Source organism: Coturnix japonica, chromosome 20 (assembly GCF_001577835.2).
Source record: "Coturnix japonica isolate 7356 chromosome 20, Coturnix japonica 2.1, whole genome shotgun sequence".
Taxonomy (NCBI): domain Eukaryota; kingdom Metazoa; phylum Chordata; class Aves; order Galliformes; family Phasianidae; genus Coturnix; species Coturnix japonica.
In genome coordinates, this window is record NC_029535.1 from 8,405,984 (window position 1) to 8,425,360 (window position 19,377).

At 49.4% G+C, this 19,377-nt stretch overlaps 2 protein-coding genes across 4 annotated transcripts; one reads left to right on the forward strand and one right to left on the reverse strand.

Moving 5' to 3' along the window:
* Nucleotides 1-618: 618 nt before the first annotated feature.
* Nucleotides 619-1,557, forward strand: LOC107323037 (regulator of G-protein signaling 19-like; the record flags this gene model as incomplete). Its single annotated transcript, XM_015881726.2, has 2 exons — nucleotides 619-858; nucleotides 1,247-1,557. Coding segments are annotated over 2 exons (429 nt in total), but the record flags the coding sequence as incomplete, so codon positions are not given.
* Nucleotides 1,558-4,902: 3,345 nt separating this feature from the next.
* On the reverse strand, nucleotides 4,903-18,112 carry LOC107323221 (transcription elongation factor A protein 2-like). 3 transcript variants are annotated; one of them, XM_015882085.2, is made up of 11 exons: nucleotides 17,926-18,112; nucleotides 16,640-16,851; nucleotides 15,623-15,685; nucleotides 14,877-14,982; nucleotides 13,763-13,853; nucleotides 10,270-10,403; nucleotides 8,783-8,839; nucleotides 8,146-8,300; nucleotides 7,682-7,828; nucleotides 5,809-5,880; nucleotides 4,903-5,218 (listed from the first exon to the last, which is right to left on the reverse strand). In XM_015882085.2, exons 2-11 carry the CDS (start codon nucleotides 16,727-16,729, stop codon nucleotides 5,210-5,212), a joined length of 924 nt encoding a protein of 307 aa, XP_015737571.1. In that variant the 5' UTR covers nucleotides 16,730-16,851; nucleotides 17,926-18,112; the 3' UTR covers nucleotides 4,903-5,209. The 3 variants fall into 3 exon arrangements, with proteins under 3 accessions (XP_015737571.1, XP_015737572.1, XP_015737570.1); XM_015882086.1 differs by lacking the exon at nucleotides 17,926-18,112 and adding an exon at nucleotides 16,927-17,065; XM_015882084.2 differs by lacking the exon at nucleotides 16,640-16,851 and having other exon boundaries at nucleotides 17,926-18,111.
* Between the last annotated feature and the right edge of the window lie 1,265 nt (nucleotides 18,113-19,377).

Sequence of the window (19,377 nt, forward strand, 5' to 3'; positions counted from 1 at the left end):
CATGGCACGGCATCTCATGGCACGGCATCTCATGGCGCAGCATCTCATGGCATGGCACAGGGAGCCGTTCACAGCCTCTCTGCTTGGAGGGATATGTGGGGGCTCTGAGCATCCACTGCCTTGGAAATGAGCACACAGCTCAGCCATGGGTGCTCTGCTAGTGCCAGGGATCAGATGCATTCATTAGCCAGTGGTAATGATGGCTCCTGCCTTGCTTTAGTGATTAGGATTTTGCTCCCCCAACAGTCAGCGCTGGTGCATGGTCAGCACAGGAAGGGGTTTGTGCCCTCCTGGGTATGTGCAGAGCCAGCAGCATAATTCCCCTTTGGTGGAATTCACTTTTAACCTGTGGCCTGGCTGAGCAGAGCCGGGACAAACCCCATGGGCACTTATGGAGATCTCCAGGAGCTCCATAATGAACAGAGCCTGAGCAAGAGCACGAGCACAGGGGATGTTTGGGAGCATTCCCCCTGGGATGGCTCAGAGCTGGGATCATCCCTGTGCACTCCTTGTTCTGGGGGATGGATACAGTGAAATAAACCTGGCCCCATCCCATCCCATATCCAGCACTGTACTCCAGCTGTAACACCTTCCCTTTGCTTCCCACCCCGCTGACCCCACAGCTCCAAACCCACCACGGAGGAGGTTCGGGGCTGGGCTCAGTCCTTTGACAAGCTGATGAAGAGCCCGGCGGGTCGCAACGTCTTCCGGGAGTTCTTGAGGACTGAATACAGTGAGGAGAACATGCTCTTCTGGTTGGCGTGCGAGGAGCTCAAAACCGAATGCAACAAACACACCATCGATGAGAAGGCCAGGACCATCTATGAGGACTACATCTCCATCCTCTCACCCAAGGAAGTACGTGGCACAAATGATCCGGGAAGGTTTTGGTCCATTTCTGTGGTTTAAGTGGAGGTTTGGGGGTGGGTTCTTAGGGAAACGACACCCAGGTGCACAGTGTTGGGGGTACCGGAGGGATGGTCACGGTGCTATGTCCCTAAATCCAACGGGATGGCATCGGAAGGATGTTGGTACCCAGCTACATCCCCATCCTGTCTGTCCCCGAAGTTCCTCGCGTTCCGGGGTTGTGCTGCGGGGCCGAAACCTCACGAGGGCACCATCGTGCCGAGATGATGCGGCTGCGGGGGACACCGCAACCCCGCTCCGTACCGTGCGGGGCTGTACCCGGGGTTGGGGGCTCATCGCTGTGGTCCCACCGCCCATTTCTCCCTCATTTCTCGCCCAGGTGAGCCTGGATTCTCGGGTGCGGGAGGTGATCAATCGGAAGATGCAGGAGCCGTCCTCGCACACCTTCGACGACGCTCAGCTCCAGATTTACACGCTGATGCACAGAGACTCCTACCCTCGCTTCCTGAACTCTGCCATATACAAATCGCTGCTCCAGAACGTCTCCCGCTCCTCCTCGGAGTCCTAAAGGCCGTGGGGACACCGGCGGGGACGCGGCACCAGGAGGGGGGGGGGGCGCACAGCCCGGCTCTCCTTCACCCCCCACCCCCCGTTTTTAGCTTTTTACCTGTGAGCCCTCGCTCTCAGGGCTGTCCCTGGGGTGGGGGCACCGCGACGGCTCAGCCCCGGGCTCGTACTACTGAACCCCATCCCGGCTGGAGGCAGAGGGGGGTGCCCAGGGCTCAGCCCCCCCCCAGGGCTGCACCCACTTTTGAAGAGGTCACTTTATCCCTTGTCCACCACACCCGGGGATACAGCACGTCCCCGTTTCCCACCTGAGACCCCTTTGGGGGGCACGTTTTGTTCTGCAGGTTTTGTTTCTCTTTTTCAAGGTGGGGGGGTGGGGAGGGAAGTCAGTTGTTGTTTGGTTGGTTTCGGAACTTTTTATTTTAAAAGGTGTTTTTTTTTGTTGGTTTTTTTTTTTTTTTTTTTGGTTGGATTTCATTATGGGGGTGGGGGGGAATGGAACTGGGGAGGGGGGGTGTTGATGGAGCGCCTGTTGTATATATAAAAACACATCGGGTTTACATCGCTCCGTCTGTTTAAAGCAGCCCCAACAGATCCAGGGACACCCCCAGGCAGCCCACACTGCTGCAGCAGGAGGAGGAATGATGTCCCATATACAACCTGCTGGGGAGCAGAGGGAGGCAGCCGTCAAATGCAGCCCCAGTGCTGGGGGGGGGCCCTGCTCAGACAGCAGGACTGATCCATGCACTCATTACCCCAAACACAAGAGCATCCTGCATCCTCAGTGCAGCAAACCCTATGAGAACATCAGTAAGGGCAATGCAGTCAGCAGAACCCCAAAAGGGTTTTAGCTGGGCTGTACCTTCCCCAGCACAAGCACTGGGCTCTGCCTTCATCCTGCAGGAGGAGCTTGGCACCGAGCAGGGCTCTGTGTGCAATGGGAAATGTCACAGGGGGGAAAAAAAAAAGATATATCATATCTGTGTATTTTTGTATGGCACGAAGAGTTGTTTACCATGGGCCCAGCTCCCAGCATTGCAACGTTACTGCCAGCAGCCCCTACCCTTGTGCTGACACACAGCCAACACTGTAGGCCCAGCAGGAGCCATACAGGCTTTGGGAAGGTCTGGAAGGGCTCTGGTGCAGAACAGCCCCCCCCCCAAATCCCTTACAGGAAAAGAAAAGAGCACGAGTTCTTTTTATTGAAGATATTTTTTTAAACAAACAAACTCTCCGCTCTTTTTTTCTTGTTTGTTTCCTTCCTGGTGGCGCCATAGAGTGGAAATTCGTGTCAGTAAAATCGAGTTCTCTTTTGCCAAAGCTGGAAACGCAACTCAAGAAAATGTAGTTTTTGAGAGAGAACAGAGCGGGTTCGTTTGCTCAGGAATGTTGGTATTTCTATTATTTGGTTCTTAGTGCTCCCAGAGCCCCTTGCAAACCCAGTGGGTCAGACAAGCTCCCACAGCAGGGGCAGCTCCGGTCCTGTGCCAAGAAGCCATTAAGAACCAAGAGAGAAGCAGCAAAGCAACAACTTCACAGCCCAGGGTGCTCCTCCTGCTTGTACCTCGAGTGATGGAAGTGCGACAGTGCTAACAAGTGATGCTAAGCAGCTAATGAGTGATGCTAAGCAGCAGAAGCCCTGGCACGGAGGTGCAGCACACTGGTTTCTCTGCAGGCACTGAGCAGAGCCAGCACTGTGATAGCCCCCCTTACCCTCCAGCACCACAGCCTGCATTACCGAGATCTTACCTTCACGTTTGGGTTTGCAGAGCATTCCCAAAGCTGTCCAGGAGCACAGCAGACTGGTTGGACCCCCCACCAAGGTGCCAGACCCACACAGACCCACTATCACCAGGTAAGCTGTGTCATCTCTTGCTCACCATCCTAGCACTTAAGCATCCTGTCAGTCAGTTTCCATCCCTTTTTAATCCCATGGCTTTCTACCCACTGGCTGCTCCAGAAGCACAGCAGAATGCCACAAGGCAAGGTGCTATCCTGCAGCTTTGGAGGAGCTCCTTTTGTTTCTCAATCTCCATATGCAAATTTAAGATTGCACTCAGGCTCCGCTCCTCTCCTTACATTAACACAAGAAGAAAAGCAACAGCAACTGGTAATGAGCTGGCTCCTGTTCACAGTGCACGAGCCAGAGTGCCTTGGCCAGCTTTGGTTTTATATCCTGAAGGGGTTTTTAAAGCATTACTGTGAGGACACTGTTCCCTCTCAAGCCTGGCTTGAATAATCCCATCCGCTGCAAGACTCGTGAGGCTTAACAAGTTGTCAGCATCTTTGAATCTTTTCCTTCTTGGGAGACTTGGCTGCACCCCATCAAGTGAAAGCCTTGAGCAAAGGATCCTGTTGGGATCAGTGCCTCGAGAGGAACACAGCTCTCAAAGGGGCTGCAAGCACGTTTCCCGTCACTTTCATGTGGCTGCTTACTCCCCTCTCAACATCTCCAAGGTCTCTGCTGAATGTCTGCTGTCTGGCAGGCTGAAAAGCCAATGGAAATGCTTGCTTTTTCACTCTGAAACAGGGGAGCAATCCCATTGATGTGACTGCAAATGCCCCTGTACTGCTTATGAGGACAAGAGCAGAAGTGACCATACAAGGGGGTCCCTGGAATGCTGCATCACCTCAGCTAGAAGCCAGGAAACCCAGAAGAAAAGAAGGGTTCTAAGTCTTAGAGCAAGATCAAACACTACTGAAAGGAAAGGCAGGCTGCAGTTATCCTCCCACCAGCCTGGTCCTGCAGGTCCCCACCAAAGTCACATCTCCAGAGCTCACACTTGAAGCTTGCTTTTGCAACCAACTTTCTTCATCTCATTCCCCTTGCAAGCACCAGCTACAAGCTCACCTCAAACATTCCCTGCAATGGCAATCAGGAGCAGACAGCCAGGGGGAGCAGCTCATTCAGCAGGAACAGCAACGATCTGCTGGGCTCCTCCTGCCAAACCAGATGTTAAGGGAGCTCCTGGCTGTTCGGGTCTCCTTGCCCTGCTCCTCCAAATCAACCACTTGGTTTTTCTGGTGGCTGGAGTCACCTTGTTTTCAGTCTGTTACAATGTGGAGAGCAGCATTATTGATATCATCTCTGCAGCAGCCTGTGCTGTTGGTGTTTAAAGACATGATCTCACAAGCTATCTCACACCATGCAAAACTGACAAGAATGCCACACCATCCAACTGTTCTTAACAGCTGCATGTCATCAAGTGCCCCAAAAGTTCTGTTCTGTCAATGGGTCTCAGCCTGGTAAGGAGAGCCAGGATTGCTACCCAGCCACACCAGGATTCAGCTCAATGTTCCAACTTTTAAGAGTTGGCTAGAAGCAAGTTTTCACACACTGATGGTCCACCTACAAACAGCTTTCTGCTGTCTCATGGTCCGGGAGTGATCAGTCTTCACCCATCCATATACCATTCTCTGAGCCCCTATGCAGCCCTACAAGAAATGCAAAGTGCTGTACACATGCAGTTCAAATAAAAGTCAGAAACTGACAAAAATGTTTAATATTAGTTTTGAAGAAAAAGTGACCATACTCGCTTAGATGAGAAAAATAATGACTAAGTGTGTTTAGTGAGCTCTCCTGCCACTGTCAGCCCACTACTGTGGCTCTCCACCGAGGCCCAAACAGAGAGGCAGGCCTCCCTGCAGCTGCTCTCTCAGTACGTGTGACAATGCAAACTCACTTGGGACACAATACACAATTGCCGTGGGAGCTGGCGTATGGAGGTTGCACTCAGATCTGCGTTTGGCTGCCGCTCTTGGGCCATGGCACATATCAGCAGAACTGCAAGAGAAGGGAGTTTAAACCCCGATTAGAAAACCTCACTAAGGGAGTTGCAGGTCATGCGCTTTCTGCCTAGAAGATAAGGATCTGGGTGATGGTCTTGTTTCTGAAGCAGGCAAGGGCTCGGGGATCCTAGGGAGGCAGGGCTCAGTCCCCACACTAAGGGCTAAATGGAGCTCCTATTTGAATCTCTCAGCTGTGGCTCTGGCACTCTGTAGTGGTGCCATTTCTGCTCACATCCGAGCTCTGCACACAGTATATAAAAGCAGCTTTAAAATCCTACACAATGTCATCACCACCATCTCTTGGGTGGCAGCGGGAGCATGAAAAGCACTGTGAAACCGGTCATGGCAGAAGAGGGAATGTGAGGAAGGAGAGAGGGAATGAAAAGTGAGACACAGCCCCAGCTGGTCTGCAGAGATGGGATGAACCCAGGAGCTCTTGCCTCTGTGCTGGGAGGAAAAGATCACTCGCTACAGCCAGCCAGCATTTGGCAAGCACATCTGAGGAGAGCAGCTAAGCATCTGCAGCACCGTGGGTAGAGCTACCCTTAACACCCCTCAGTGCCAGTAATATCCTTGGTGTGCTACCTTCCAGCGATTCCCACACTCGTTGCACACGACGAAGGTGGTCATGGGTTCATCGGAGCTGCGGGTCTGCACCTGGGGGAGGATACAAAGGAAAGGGGAGCTGAGCATTGTATGCAACCTTACAACATGGGTCACAAAGCAGCTCCTTGCTCCCCCCCCCAGCAACCAAGGGATTCATGCTGGCCATCTGGTCACACTGTCAGAAATCAAGACATCAAGGGTTGGGAGTGCAAAGAACCTCCCTGTAAAATGAATCTGGTTATTGTTTTACACACAAATTTACACATCCACACACATGTTCTGAGACCCTTAGGAGACTTGCAGATCCTGCAGCTAAACCAAGCTTCACGGTGTCTGCTTATATTACAGCAAATTAGACAAGCATCATCAACAGCTGCCTGCCAGCACGCCCGGGGCACAGTGGGTAAACACCAGAGCAGCTGAAAGCTCTAACACTGAAAGGCCACTGATAGGAACTGGAGGATACCTCACCAGACACAGTTGAGGAGGCACTGCCTAACAGTCCTGACACCATCTGAGCAACTGGTTTTGGGGCAGCAGCCTTCCCTCCTCACCCCTCGTTCTTTGTGGGTGGCTTTGGCAGCACACACAGCCACAGCCGTGCTGCACCCCGGGAAGGGATGCAGCTGGCTGGGAGACTACAAAACCCTCAGCCCATCAAGCACGTGCTCCACAGGAACACATAAAAAAGCACTCAAGCCATTCCCTTTTACAGACCAGTCCTGCGTCCTGGCCTCACAGAAATATACTCTGGGTTACCAGGTTCTGCACATTTCCAGTCTGCTTTCTATTTGAGTCATTAAAGAACTGATATCTAACCCAGATGTGGCCAGCCCTTGCCAGAAACACATAGTTTGCTAAGAAAAAAAAAATATAATCAGATTTTCATGGCATTTGAGTTCCACAAGGCACCAAAATATTGGCACTCCCTGAGCAAATCAGACAGAAGAACTATGCCAAGGGGGTAATTATGGTGATCTACATGTGTAATTACCTAACATGCAAGAGGCGCAGCATTTGCGTGGTGCAAACTAAACACGTTCCTCAAGAACACCAGATAGCTGAGCTCTGTAATTCTCATCCAATGTTACTGCCTGGCTCTGAATGCTTTCATAAATGCCAGTTCACCTACCTCAGGCATAGAGCACACCAATGCCAGTGTGTTCTGATTATCTCTATTTAGAAGACACTGCCGTGACCTGCCCCAATTCCAAGCAGTCAGACTCCAGCTTACAAGTGAAGCTTGAGTTCCACACACTGCCAACACAAATGAGGCAGCTCTGCAAGCCAACTTACTGGGCCATGCTCAGAGCTAGGCCTCTCACCACTGTTTCACTTATTCCTTACTAATAATTTCACCTCTTTAATGCTTTTATTTCAAACAAGTTTGGATTTGTTCATCCACAACTAACCTACATGGTTAATTTGTGCTTCTAATACCATCCACGTGCCTACTTTAGTTTCTGCCATCTTTCTTCTATACAACCCACTCCTCCTTTTCCTGAACCTCCACATTCCCTGCACCTACTTTCAACATGCAGCTCCCCCAAGATGCTCAGCAAGCAGCACTGACACACTCTTAGTGTGACATTCCTTGGCACTGCACAAGCCCAGCTCTTCCATAGAGCAGCATTTGCACGAAGTTACACAAGCTCCAACAAAAGATGCCCCCAAAACCATCAGTGCTGTATTTTAGAGAGCACTGAGCATGCCAAAAGCTTCTCCCCACCAGCAGCAAAGTTTCTGCCATGCTGCATGGCGTGCTGAGAAGCAGTGAGACCTCCAGACCATGACAGATCGTTTCCTGTGCAGAGCTCAATGCCAGGGAGGCTGGGGGAGCAGGAAGCCTAACCTGGGTGTAGGTGCAGTTCTTCTTCTTGCATTTCCCACAGGTGAAGAGGTCTGTCTGCGTCCCTCCTGTCTTGGCCATCTGATGCTCCCGGATCGCTTCTTTCGTCATGGCTTTCCTAATCTCTTTCAGCTCATTACTGGCCATTTCCTTTCAAAAAAAAGCAATAAAGTCACATCTGTCCAGTTTTACCACCACATTCAAGAGAGTCAGCAGGAGAGAACAGCCTAACAGAAAGCTTTTCACTTTCAGTTACTTGTTCATATCCAGACCCCTGGGATGCTCCGATGGAACTTCAGAGCAATCTCCACATTACAATCACCACTGCCAGCACCCTCCCCATGCATTCTGGTAGCAGCTGCTAAGAAATCTGCAACCCTGGCAAGCAGACCAGCCACTTGCTTCAAATCTAATCCACCATGTGACACTTTCCCTGCAAGAAACAAACCCTGCTTGGGCTTCCTCACCTCCGAGGTCATCACTGCAATCTGTTCGGGTGTAATGGCCCCACAGAGCACATTCTTTTTCAGCTCAGGATTTTTGGAGTCCTTCAGGTTGGAGATGCGGCTCCTCACTCGGTTTTTGTATTTCATGTCAGTGTTCTTGATGTCTTGGTATATGCGTACATGGCAGTCAAGGACTTTGCAGTCAACCCAAAGGCTTCCAACCACCACCTACACCACTCATGAACAGCACAGCTATTGCTATTTGAACACCAGTCTTCAACCCGCTCTCTCAGCAAAGCGGACATAAAACCCCACACTCAGAGTACAGCTGCACCTCCTGCCCCACAGCCCCCAAACCAAGCAAGTCTTGGCTTATCTCGAATCGACATGCAACTGCATACTCATGGCTGTCTTCCCCATTGCTTCTCCCTGGTATCAGCACAATGCTCTCAAGAGAGAGGCACAGGGCTGCTGTATGTATTTAGAAGCAGGAAATACTGTTTTGATAGGAAGGAGAAACTGGTACTTACAAACCCATTACAGTGCCAACAGTCATACCAACTGTGTCAACACAGACAGTACCCCCTTTTTCCTCTGTGCTCGTTTCACGGCCTGGAGACATGCAGGCCCCTAAGAAAGCCCAGCACAGCAAGGATATATTCTTCAATCTGAGCTGCTATGTGCTCACAGTCAGCACCGATGGCAATATAGTCATCTGAAAGACAAAGAGAAACAAGAGATCAATGATTTCCAACTAGGAAAGGGTCCCTGGGTTCAGTATTGAAGACACAAATCTAGCCTGATATTTTGGCTTACATGCTCCTTCCACCAAATGGCATCTTGGCCTTTGCTCTAAGCACCCTCTGACCCTTTCCAGAAGAGCAGTGACAAAAGCAGACAAATCCAGCCAGTTATGCCCTCCATCTGTCTCCTAGATGGCCTGCACTCCACAACACTCCACAGAGCTAACAAGGAGCTGGTCCTCAAAAAATAGCTTTCCCTGTATCCAATGTATTTTTGCCACAGTTGAGGTCAAACTGGAAGGAATTCATTCTCAGCAGAAATTGGTGTCGATGAGAAGTAGCTCTCCTCATAAAGCCAATGGAGCCTAAACCATGCAGCATTAGAGTCAAACATTCATTTCCTCCCCTTTTCCTTCACATGCTACTTTTTGCCAATTAAACAGCATCACAGAGAGCAAAAACTGTTATCAGCTTATACACTGGGTATGTTAACCAACACCACAAAGCAGGGGAAAGCAGAGCAGGGCTGAGCTTAGCAACAGACTTGAGGGAACTGCTTCCCAGGCTTCACATGGAAAGAGTTCTTTCTATGAGGTACACAGGGTATATAACGCAGCACACGCACACAGAAAGGCTAGAAATAATGACCGTATGAACCTCTCCATCTGCTGTCTACATTCCCTGGCTTCATATTAATAAAACTGCAGTGCTTAGACAGACCCCAGTTTTCCAAAAGGATCTGCTGCTTGGTCTCAAGTACACAATCAGCTTCAGGTGTTTAAAATCTGACTTCTAGAGATGCTGAGCACCTGCAGCTGCCTCTGTCTTTAGAGAGCACATTCTGAGTGGAAGAGAAGCTTATTTTATTCCAGGTCCACAGAGGACCACAGTATTTAAGCAGCTCCAGGCCGCATGTACAGGAGAGTCTAAGTGCAGGAGGCAGCTGGCATAAGCACCATTACCGACACATTCCGTATATTGAGTTACAGCTTCACTTTGCATCCCAAGGATAGGCAGAGATGACAGCTTCACTTTACAGCAATCAGGTAAGACTGAGACCTAGAAAGGGAAGCAAATACCTGCGCACCTGAAAATCAAACTTCTGGCCAGACCCACCCACCCAGGTTGCAGAAGAGAAGACAACACAACCCCAAGTTCTTAACTGCCACTGCCTGACACATCAGGTCCCTATGCAAGTATCAACAGCTGCTGCAACATCAGCTAGTCTGACAAAAGGGTGATGGCAAACCAAACTGATTGCAACGGTCTTTTGACATGGCTGCTTCAGAAAAGCGTATCTAAGAGGATCCAAATTTGGTACTGACCCATAGGCAGAGGTTGTCAGAACTCATTGGGAGCTGAGAAGCATTTCAGGCCATGTAGGGTTTCACCCAGCACTTACCATCAGCCTGCAGAGCTGTTGTCAGCATCTCTCTGCATTTGTTGCGGACAGCATCACAGGTGATGGGTGCCGGGGGGAAGGTGGTGATTTTGGGGGTTGTCGGGGTCTTCGGAGGCTCCTGCCTTTTGTTGGAGCTAAAAGAGAAACTTCACCTGTCAGAATGTCATGGTTCAGGTCACTGAGAGCAGAGAAGGGATCAGCAGGCATGTGGCCAAGCATCCTGTTAATTATAACACAAAACAGTCAGAGGATACCAGTGTAAAGACATGCTCCAAACCAGCACATAGTGCAACACAGCAACCAACACCAGCAACCCAGATAGGAGCTCTCCAGTGGAATCTGCTGGTGGTAAGTCAAAGTTTAATCTGTGAAGCAGGTCTGCAAACCAATTAGTTACTGGACACAAGCCACAAGTGCTAAACCACCAGGCATCAAATGCAAGTATTACAAAGCCACAGGACACCCCATCAAACTCAAATGTGTTCAGAACCTCCTGAGATATCCTTCACCCCTGAGATAGCAGCACTGGGAAGGGAATACAGGCTCTCTGTATTCAGAGAAGCCTACACAAGGCTCTGCAGAGCAAGCTGTGCTCAGAAGAAAATGGCTCCTTCAGCTCTGATATATAAAAAGAAACACAGCAAAACAAGTAAGAGTTTTTTTTTCCCCCCCTCTGATTACTCAGAGCACCCCTACACATCACGCAGCTCACAGTCACCAGGTGGACACAGGACTAATAAAAATCACTTACATCCCTTGCAAAAACAACCTCCATTTTCCACCTGTAAGCACTTGTAGGCACAGTCAGGGAAATGCAAACACCTGCCTGCAGGGACTGTATCAACCAGCTCCTCTGCCAGGAGAGCCAGAGGGCACCCAGCCACCACCCCACACTGCAGTGTGTAACTCCATGGAGCAGCTCAGCTTGGGGTACACCCACAGTGCTGAAGCATCTTACCCATAAAGCCTAACATCTGCACACAGAGCTAGCTTCACAATTACTGCATGGGGCTATTACGACTCCCAGATGACTTTATAGATCTTTCTTCCCTGTCCTGCCCTCCTTATATGTAGGCAATAGAACAGCCAATTTTTCAACAGAGATTGCTCTGACTTTGGTGTTTGGGCCATAAAACGCACAGTATTTATTGCCAGTGTCTGGGTAACATCAATGCAGTAAGAGAAGAAAAATAAGAAACCCTGAAGATTTCAGTCACACCATGCTGGCCATGTTTCCTTTAGATACAAGGGGCTGAACATCACTGTGAAGTTGGGACACTACTGCCAGCTTTCTGCCCTGACAAATCTCTCATCAACAAGCACTTCCACTGCACTGCCAGGGAAGGGATTAGTTAGCCCACAGCAGGGCAGAGCTGAGCTGGAAGCCTTCTGAACCCACAGCTGCGTGCACAGAGCCAGACAGCCTCAGGAACTGAGCACAGGGATCCCACTGCTGCCAAGTCAAAATCCTGTCTGGCTCTGCAGTGCCTCGAAGCCCTCAGATCATCATCAGAGCTGCTGGATTGCCACAGCTCAGAACCTCACTGGGCCCTATTCAGAAGGGCCCACCATGTACCTTCAGCATGCTGTTCGAGTCAAAGCAGAGCTGGAAGATTCATTTCTCTCTCAGATGAAATAAAAGCACTTTGAACATTCTATTGTCAGCTCACTTACACTCTTACCCAGTGAATACAGACTTGTTGCTAGCTAGTTTTACCGGTCAGCACTGCAACAAGCTCCTAAGAAACACATTTATTAGGTGTCCAAAGAGCTAAAAATACTCAACAGAATTTACACTGCATATAGAATCATAATATATGACAAGAGAAAAAACAACTGATCACTCCTGAGTTAGACCAAACAGGCTCCTGAGCTGTTCCAAAAGCTGGACAGAGAGCTATTTATTAAGCTTCAAAAGTTAGTTTATAATTAGAATAGTGGGAAATAGACCTCAAACACACCTAGAAGACTTATTTCAGGAAATCCTTGCGGTTCACACTGTTCCTGTTGAACAGGAGAAGGAGCTTGTAAATCTATCCAGACAACAAAAGTTCATGCACATACAAAAAACAAACATCTATGCTAAAACCAAATGGTGCAAAGCAACAGCCAGGGATTATAAACATAACTCAGGGCTGAACTGGAAGAAAAAAATCTCACGGAAGAGCTGAATTAAGGCCACAGATCCAAAACTTCCCAATAAAAGCTTCAGAGAGGCCCAGAAAAAGCTGCCAGAAAAACATTAGACATTGTCCATTAAGATGTACTACTGTAATGGCTGAACGTACTACAGCACAGGGGATTACAGTAATACAGCAATCATGCAGGTGCCAGCCCCATGCTGGCTGGCTCAGAGCCTGCAGGTCTATAGCAGCATTAGCTCTCCAGTCACTACAGAGGGATTGCTACATCTGTACTCCAGAAAGTAAGAGAAACTGCAAGCCAAGAGCTATTTGGGCTTTTCTCCCTGACAGAAGAGGAAGGTGTAGCCAAAATCTATCAAAATAAGTGGCTGAAGTATCTGAATACAAGCTGATCTCTCTGGTGCTTTGATAGCAGCCTCATCTGAACCTGCATGCATGCACTGAGAAGCAAGTCAGGCTCCTTTCATCACAGCCTACACTTCAAAAAGCAAAGCCAAGAACTCCTTGCTGCTAATATATATGTATTTTTTCCTCCAAGGCAGATTAACAGTTCATTTTGCAGCACAGGAGAATAAGCACTGCACTCTGCACAGCACCTGGCTCAGCCTGACATCAGGAGCTCACCACTATGTTGGATCTGTGCTAAGCTCCTCCCTTTGCTTCTGTTTATCCTTCACCAACCAAGGGGATGCTTTGCCATTCAAAAGGCTGGTGGAGGAACATACAACAAGGATCAAGGGAAAAACCAGCAGTAGCTGCAGCATACCCTCAAGGCACAGTGTAAGGGTAGCAGTACAAACCAGGAGGCCCCATTCCACACATCCTATGACAACCATCTGCCCAAGAAAGAAGGGGAGGGTTGTCTCACTACCTACAGCCAAGATCCCATTGAAGTTTCCCTTTTTCTTTCAACTGCAGTACTGCTTCCTGAATTAAACAGACAACTCTGTAATACTTGTCAGCTGGGCCTGTTGGGGAAGGGGAAAGGCAAGTGCTTCCACCTGAGCTCCTGGCCTTACACAGAAGAGCCAGCTGCCTCCCTTTAGCTGTATGGGGATGCTCAAAAGCTCTTACCTCAACCACTAACTCAGTTCCTAACCCTGCTAAAACTACAACAGATCTTTCACCTGTCCACACCCTGGAGAAGGGAATACCTGTCTGCATAACAGTTCGGTATTAAACACACCACACAGCTCACCTCTGAGGAAGCCTAGACTCCTAGTGAGCCTTGACCAGGAGTTTATGCACACAAAAATCCCCAGATACTTAAAAGTGAAAATTCAAGTAAGATGCTAAGAAAATATTCAAATTAGATAACAGTATCATCCCCAACTAAAGGGAAGCATTACCTTTGGTCTCTTGAGTTACCAGTTTCCTTTGAGGAAGATGTTGGCAAGGACAGGTTTTTCTTCTTCTCCTCACTTTTTTCCTCTGAAGCATCTAAATTTGGACAAAAAGAAAAAGCAAACTTGGATGCATCACTGTTCAGAACTGCTCTGTATGCTGCAACCCTGCATATACTAAGCAATGACTTCACAGAGTTGGCCCAAGGCAAATTGATCTACAAAAAGAATTTTAAAATGACGAAGAAAGCTTTTATAGCCTTGCATGCAGACCTCTTCCTTGCCTTTAAGAAGCTAACTTAAACAAAACCTTTCCCTACTGAACCAGAAAGCAGGGATCAGTCACCTTCCCTCCACAACAGATAAGCTTCCTCACAAGACCTGACTCATCACAAAAGTTCCTTTCAAAGAACCTGAGTGCCCAGTACAGATTAGATGAAGTTCTCTCAAGTGTCACCACATGCAGTATTTCAAGCCAACATCATCTGAAGGGCCACTAAGGGCTGGTCCTTCTGGGAGTCTTGCACTTCCGAAGTGCTGCTGAAAGCCAAGAGCACAGCCCTGAAGATGACTCTCATTACACTGTAGAACTAGTTTCATCCAGAGGCAAACTGTCTGAGCCAAGCCAACACGCATCAGCTCTGATGTGGAAAGGCCAGTTGCCGCTTCTGCTCAGTGCCAACCACCATGAAAGCCCCTCCAGCAGAAAACAATGTGAATTTGTCTGCAAGTTGTTAAACTGAGATCCTTCTCCAAGTCATCACCCAAAATCCATTCCAGTATTTCTCTTTCTAAGCTGAGGTACGAGGCTGACAGCACATGCTGTATGAATGCCACCTAGCACACAAGTCAGGTTAAGAGTACAGATATTGTTTCTATAACTAATGTTGCATTATCATATTAGAATAGTTCTGAAGCTTTTCCAGCTAACTAGCTATTGGGTTGACAACAGGATCTCAAACAACCAGTTTGCATGGCAGTAGATGAAACCCAATGCAATTGTCAAGGTTGGTTTGCTATAATGTTCTATATGGATGCACAAGTCCTCCTGATAAAACCAGCCTCCCACTGAAACCAGCACCTTCATAAGTGGAATCTGATAGGAAAGTGATTTTCTTACCTAGAAGTTTTTTCCAAGATTTGATGAGTGATTTGGCAAGAGCTATTACCTCTTCATCTGTGCTCTGCTTCCTCAGTGCATTCACTGACATACCAATGCGGGTGGACTGCAAGTGAACATGCACGTGAATTATTCAAGAACAGATACGTTATTTGTTACCAGCTGAAATCAGAAATAAGCAAAGTCAAAATAATGACGACGACACACAATATCCATGGGTTCCCAGAGCAATCTGCTCTTTTCAACCCCAAAAGCAAGGGATGGCAGTGCCCAGATTGCTGGGACTGATCACAAACCAGGCATCCCATCATTCCCAAACACCTCCTCTACATGTCTTAGTCATTTAAGTTTAGAGTGAAAGAATCCCAAATGTGCATCCTCATCTCTGAATTGTTATTCTGTTCAATATCTCCCTAATGTCTTGAATATCACCACTACAAAGACATAAAGAACTTCTTCCCCCAGCACACTGTCCTTTACATCTTCCCTTTTATTCTGAGCAGCTAAGACAGAATTTGAGTAACTGCCTCATCAGCTGTGCACAAACTTCAGGCAGCATAATGTGGCCTAAAGCTGTTTCATTGTCAGTCCAACACCGAGGTGCAGAGCTGTTTCCTAGAGGTAATATTTATTTTGATGCTTGGAGTAAAGCAAAAAGCCAGAGTAAATTACTACACTCATTTACACAACGTCTTGAGCTCATCCAGAGACAGACTTCAGCTCTGCACCCTAACTGTGCAACTCACCTGCAGTAAGTCCAAAGTCATGGGCATACTCTTCAGCTCCTTTAGTAAATCCATTGCACCATCCTGGAGAAGAAAAGATATAGAGAATGGGTGCCTCAGCTTTCAGTAAAGAAATGCAACAGCTGGGAATAAATTTAGAAAGTTGAAATCAAAGACAACAATTCTTCCTTAAAACATCATCAAGGCTGCTGAGCATTAGGCCACCACCTTCACCTGACAAGTTTAGGACCTCTAACACCTGAAAAATACACTTTGAATCACAAATGCTGCCTCAGCACCCATCTGGTTTGCAGGATTAATTCTATCCAACTGTTTTGTGAGTGCCAGTTATTGACATTAGGTTGTAAAAAGAGTTCAGCAGAGCTGCAAGAACTCAAGTCACCCACTTACATCTCAAAAGCATTGCCTAGAGCCACAGCTACCTGCATCCTCTTTCTACCACTTGAAGCTCCATGTGGCCACTTCCCAGTGGAAACACTGCCATCCCCCTCTGCTGAGAGCAGCTGGTACTAGGAGCAAAGCATCAAGCAGCAAAGCTAAGGGGCTGGTTGCTTGAAACTCATTATATAAGGTTTTCTTGTACCAGCTTCACATCCCATAATAATCCAGAAAATCTGCCTCGCAACCTTGTAGGTGCCTAAAATTGGTAGTACAAGACAAAAGGCAAGGACAGCAACATGAGCCACAACAAGCCTACCTCCATTCAGCCAACTCCTCCTTACCCTCTTCTATCAAACAAGGCCTTCCAGTGTTCACATCCAACAGCTCACTTCCAACACTAACAACTTCAAGCCCATCTGCAGCACAAGACCTATAGGACCCATCATCGTAGTGACATGGACAGACTGTCCTGCATTCTCTGTGCACAAGGGCTGTTTCCCATCCACTGCAGGAAGCAATCAGGCTGCTAGTGCCACCCTAGAGAACAGAGACTGAGAAAGCCAAATGAAAGCAGAAGGAAAGCTTCCAGCACACACAGAAGCAACTCACACCAGCATAAGCCACACATAGCAGTACCCAGGAATGAGCAGCTCCCCATCCAGGCAGGTCCAGACCTTTCAGTTCCTCCAACAGTAAAAAGGCTCCATTAAATCCAGCCCTTAACATACAAAAAGACCTGGTGATTCGTGCTTCTGTTATCAGAAGTGGAGCCACACATGGGGAAAACGGCAGCCAATAGGGATCCACACACAAACTAGAGCAACAAACAGGTACTCCAGGCAATCTCCCTGCAGGAAGAGTTTGCAAATTAGCGAATACAAAATAAACAGATGAGAAGCCAACCAAGAGGAAAGGTTGCATACCACTCTGTTAAGAAGCTGCCTCTTTCTCAGTGAAGCCCAGAAGCAAATTCAAAGTTACTACTTTCCTATTTCAACAACGGCATAGCAAACCTTCCATCAACAGGAACAGACATCACAGGCTGCACTGAGCCCAAGCACATGCTCCTGTTGGTACAACAGCTACACAGGTACCAGCGTTCAGTCCAACACCCAGAAGCTCACCAATCACAGCTGCACCTAATGCCCCATAACCCAACATTCATTCCCCTAATCCATTCCCCACCTCACCCATCACCTCCCACCCCTCCACACCTGGTCCCTTTGGTGTAAAGCCCTCCTTGCACCCAGTTTGCTTCCATGGTACTGCTGATGCTGTTGAGAAAAGCAGCAGCTGACACATCCCATCAGTCCCTCCCTCCCCACTGCAGGGACCCACTAGACACCTCATGAGACCCACTAGACACCCCATAAGACCCACAGCAGGCAGAGAGCAGCACAGCCAAACCCTTGTGCTCTAAAGGCTGATGGTGATAAGCAGAAGCTTATCTATAGGACAGGGCTGCAGGAGGGCGATACAGAAGCACTGGGGGTCACCTAAGGATGTGTCCAGGGATGCGGTGGGGATGCAAAAGGGTTTCCCCCCCCCAATAAAGAGGATGGGGAAGAAAGGAGTGCTGACTAGTAAGGAAGCAGAGAGCTGCAAGGTGTCGGGCTGGGGGGCACAATATGGGGGTAGAGGGGCTTCATAAGGAGAACACAGTGCCCTCCCATCCAACACAGACGGCTGGTAGAACAGGGTGGGATTAACCGCACTGCAATGGGGACGGAGGGCATAAGGGGATGGGGGGGGGAAAGGCCTTGATACCTGCAGGCCTGGGGAGGGGGCAAGGCTGAGCCCCCACCCTTAGAATGGGAACACAGAGCCGGCCCTTAAAACAGGGACCCCCGCCCCAAATAACGCGGCTCTATGGAAGGTGCCCCCTCCCCAATGTGTGTATAGGGGGGGAGGCCTCCACTCACCGCGTTCTTTTTCGCCACCATCTTGTCCAGCCGCTTGGCGATCCGCACGATCTCCTCCTCCCCGCCCATCGCTCCGCTCCCCGTAGCGACGATACCCGGGGGCTGTGACGGGGGAGGGACGGACGGACGCCGGTTGTTCCCGTTGCCCACCTCAACCCCCGCGACCGCAGTCCGAACGGGCGGCGCGCGGGGCACTATGGGATTTGTAGTCCGAGTCGCTCCCACCCGCCCTCCTCCTCCCAGCGCAAGGCCGAGAGGAGGGACTACAACTCCCAGCATGCTTTGCGCTGGTGGGGTGCGTTGGGAAATGTAGTCCGGCCCCTCCGAGGAACCGCAGGCCGCGTTCCACCCCCCCCCCCCCCCCCCATTTTAGGGCTGAGCTCATATGGCCGGGGGGCACCATAGGCCGGGCTGGGCACCTGCCCTTGGCACACCCCAGCCATAGTTCACTCCAGCCCCATGGTGTGCCCTAGCAAGTCCTAACACCTTCAGCCTCCAACCTTGAAGTGCTGCCCTTTATTAGTGCTGCCCTTTATAAGCTCCCCACACCCTGCCACAGGTGAACCTTGTCTACCCCTCCCATTGCCTGGCCAGGTGGGCTGAGCTTAATGGATGGCTGCAGCTGTGAGATGGGCTGTGAGCCCTCATAGATAGATAGATGGATAGATGGATGGATAGATAGATAGATAGATAGATAGATAGATAGATAGATAGATAGATAGATAGATAGATAGATAGATAGATAGATAGATAGATAGGAAGGGAGGAGGAAGGGAGGAGGGAGGAAGGGAGGAAGAAACCTTATGGTTGGGAAAGAGCCCCATGACCATGAGCCCCCATTTGGAAAGCAAATGGGATCCTGGGCTCCATCAGGAGAGGGGTGGTCAGCAGGGATAGGGAGGTGATTGTCCTCTCTACTCGGCTCTTGTGAGGCCCCATCTGTTGTACTGTGTCCAGGTGTGGAGCCCTCAGTATAAGAAAGAATGGAGAGTTTGTTAAGGGTCAGAGGAGGGACAGGAAGATGATCAGGGGGCTGGAGCACCTCCCCATATGAGGAACAGGTGAGGGAGTTGGGGTTTGTTCAGCTGGAGAAGAGAAGGTTGCGGGGTGACTCATTGCAGCCTTCAGTACCTGAAAGGCTTATGCCAGGAGGGGAGTAACTTCTTGTAGGGCTGACAATAGCAGGACACGGGGAAATGGTTTGAAGTTAAAAGAGGGAAGATTTAGGTTGGATGTTAGGGGAAGTTCTTCACTAGGAGAGTGGTTAGGCCCTGGAGACAGGCTGCACAGGGAGGTTGTGATGCCGTCCTTGGAGGTGTTCAAGACCAGGTTGGACGGGGCCATGGGCAACCTGATGTAGTAAAGGTGTATGTTTGGTGGCTCTGCCAGGCAGGGGGGTTGGAACTACATGATCCTTGAGGTCCCTTCCAACCCGGGTCATTCTGTGATTCT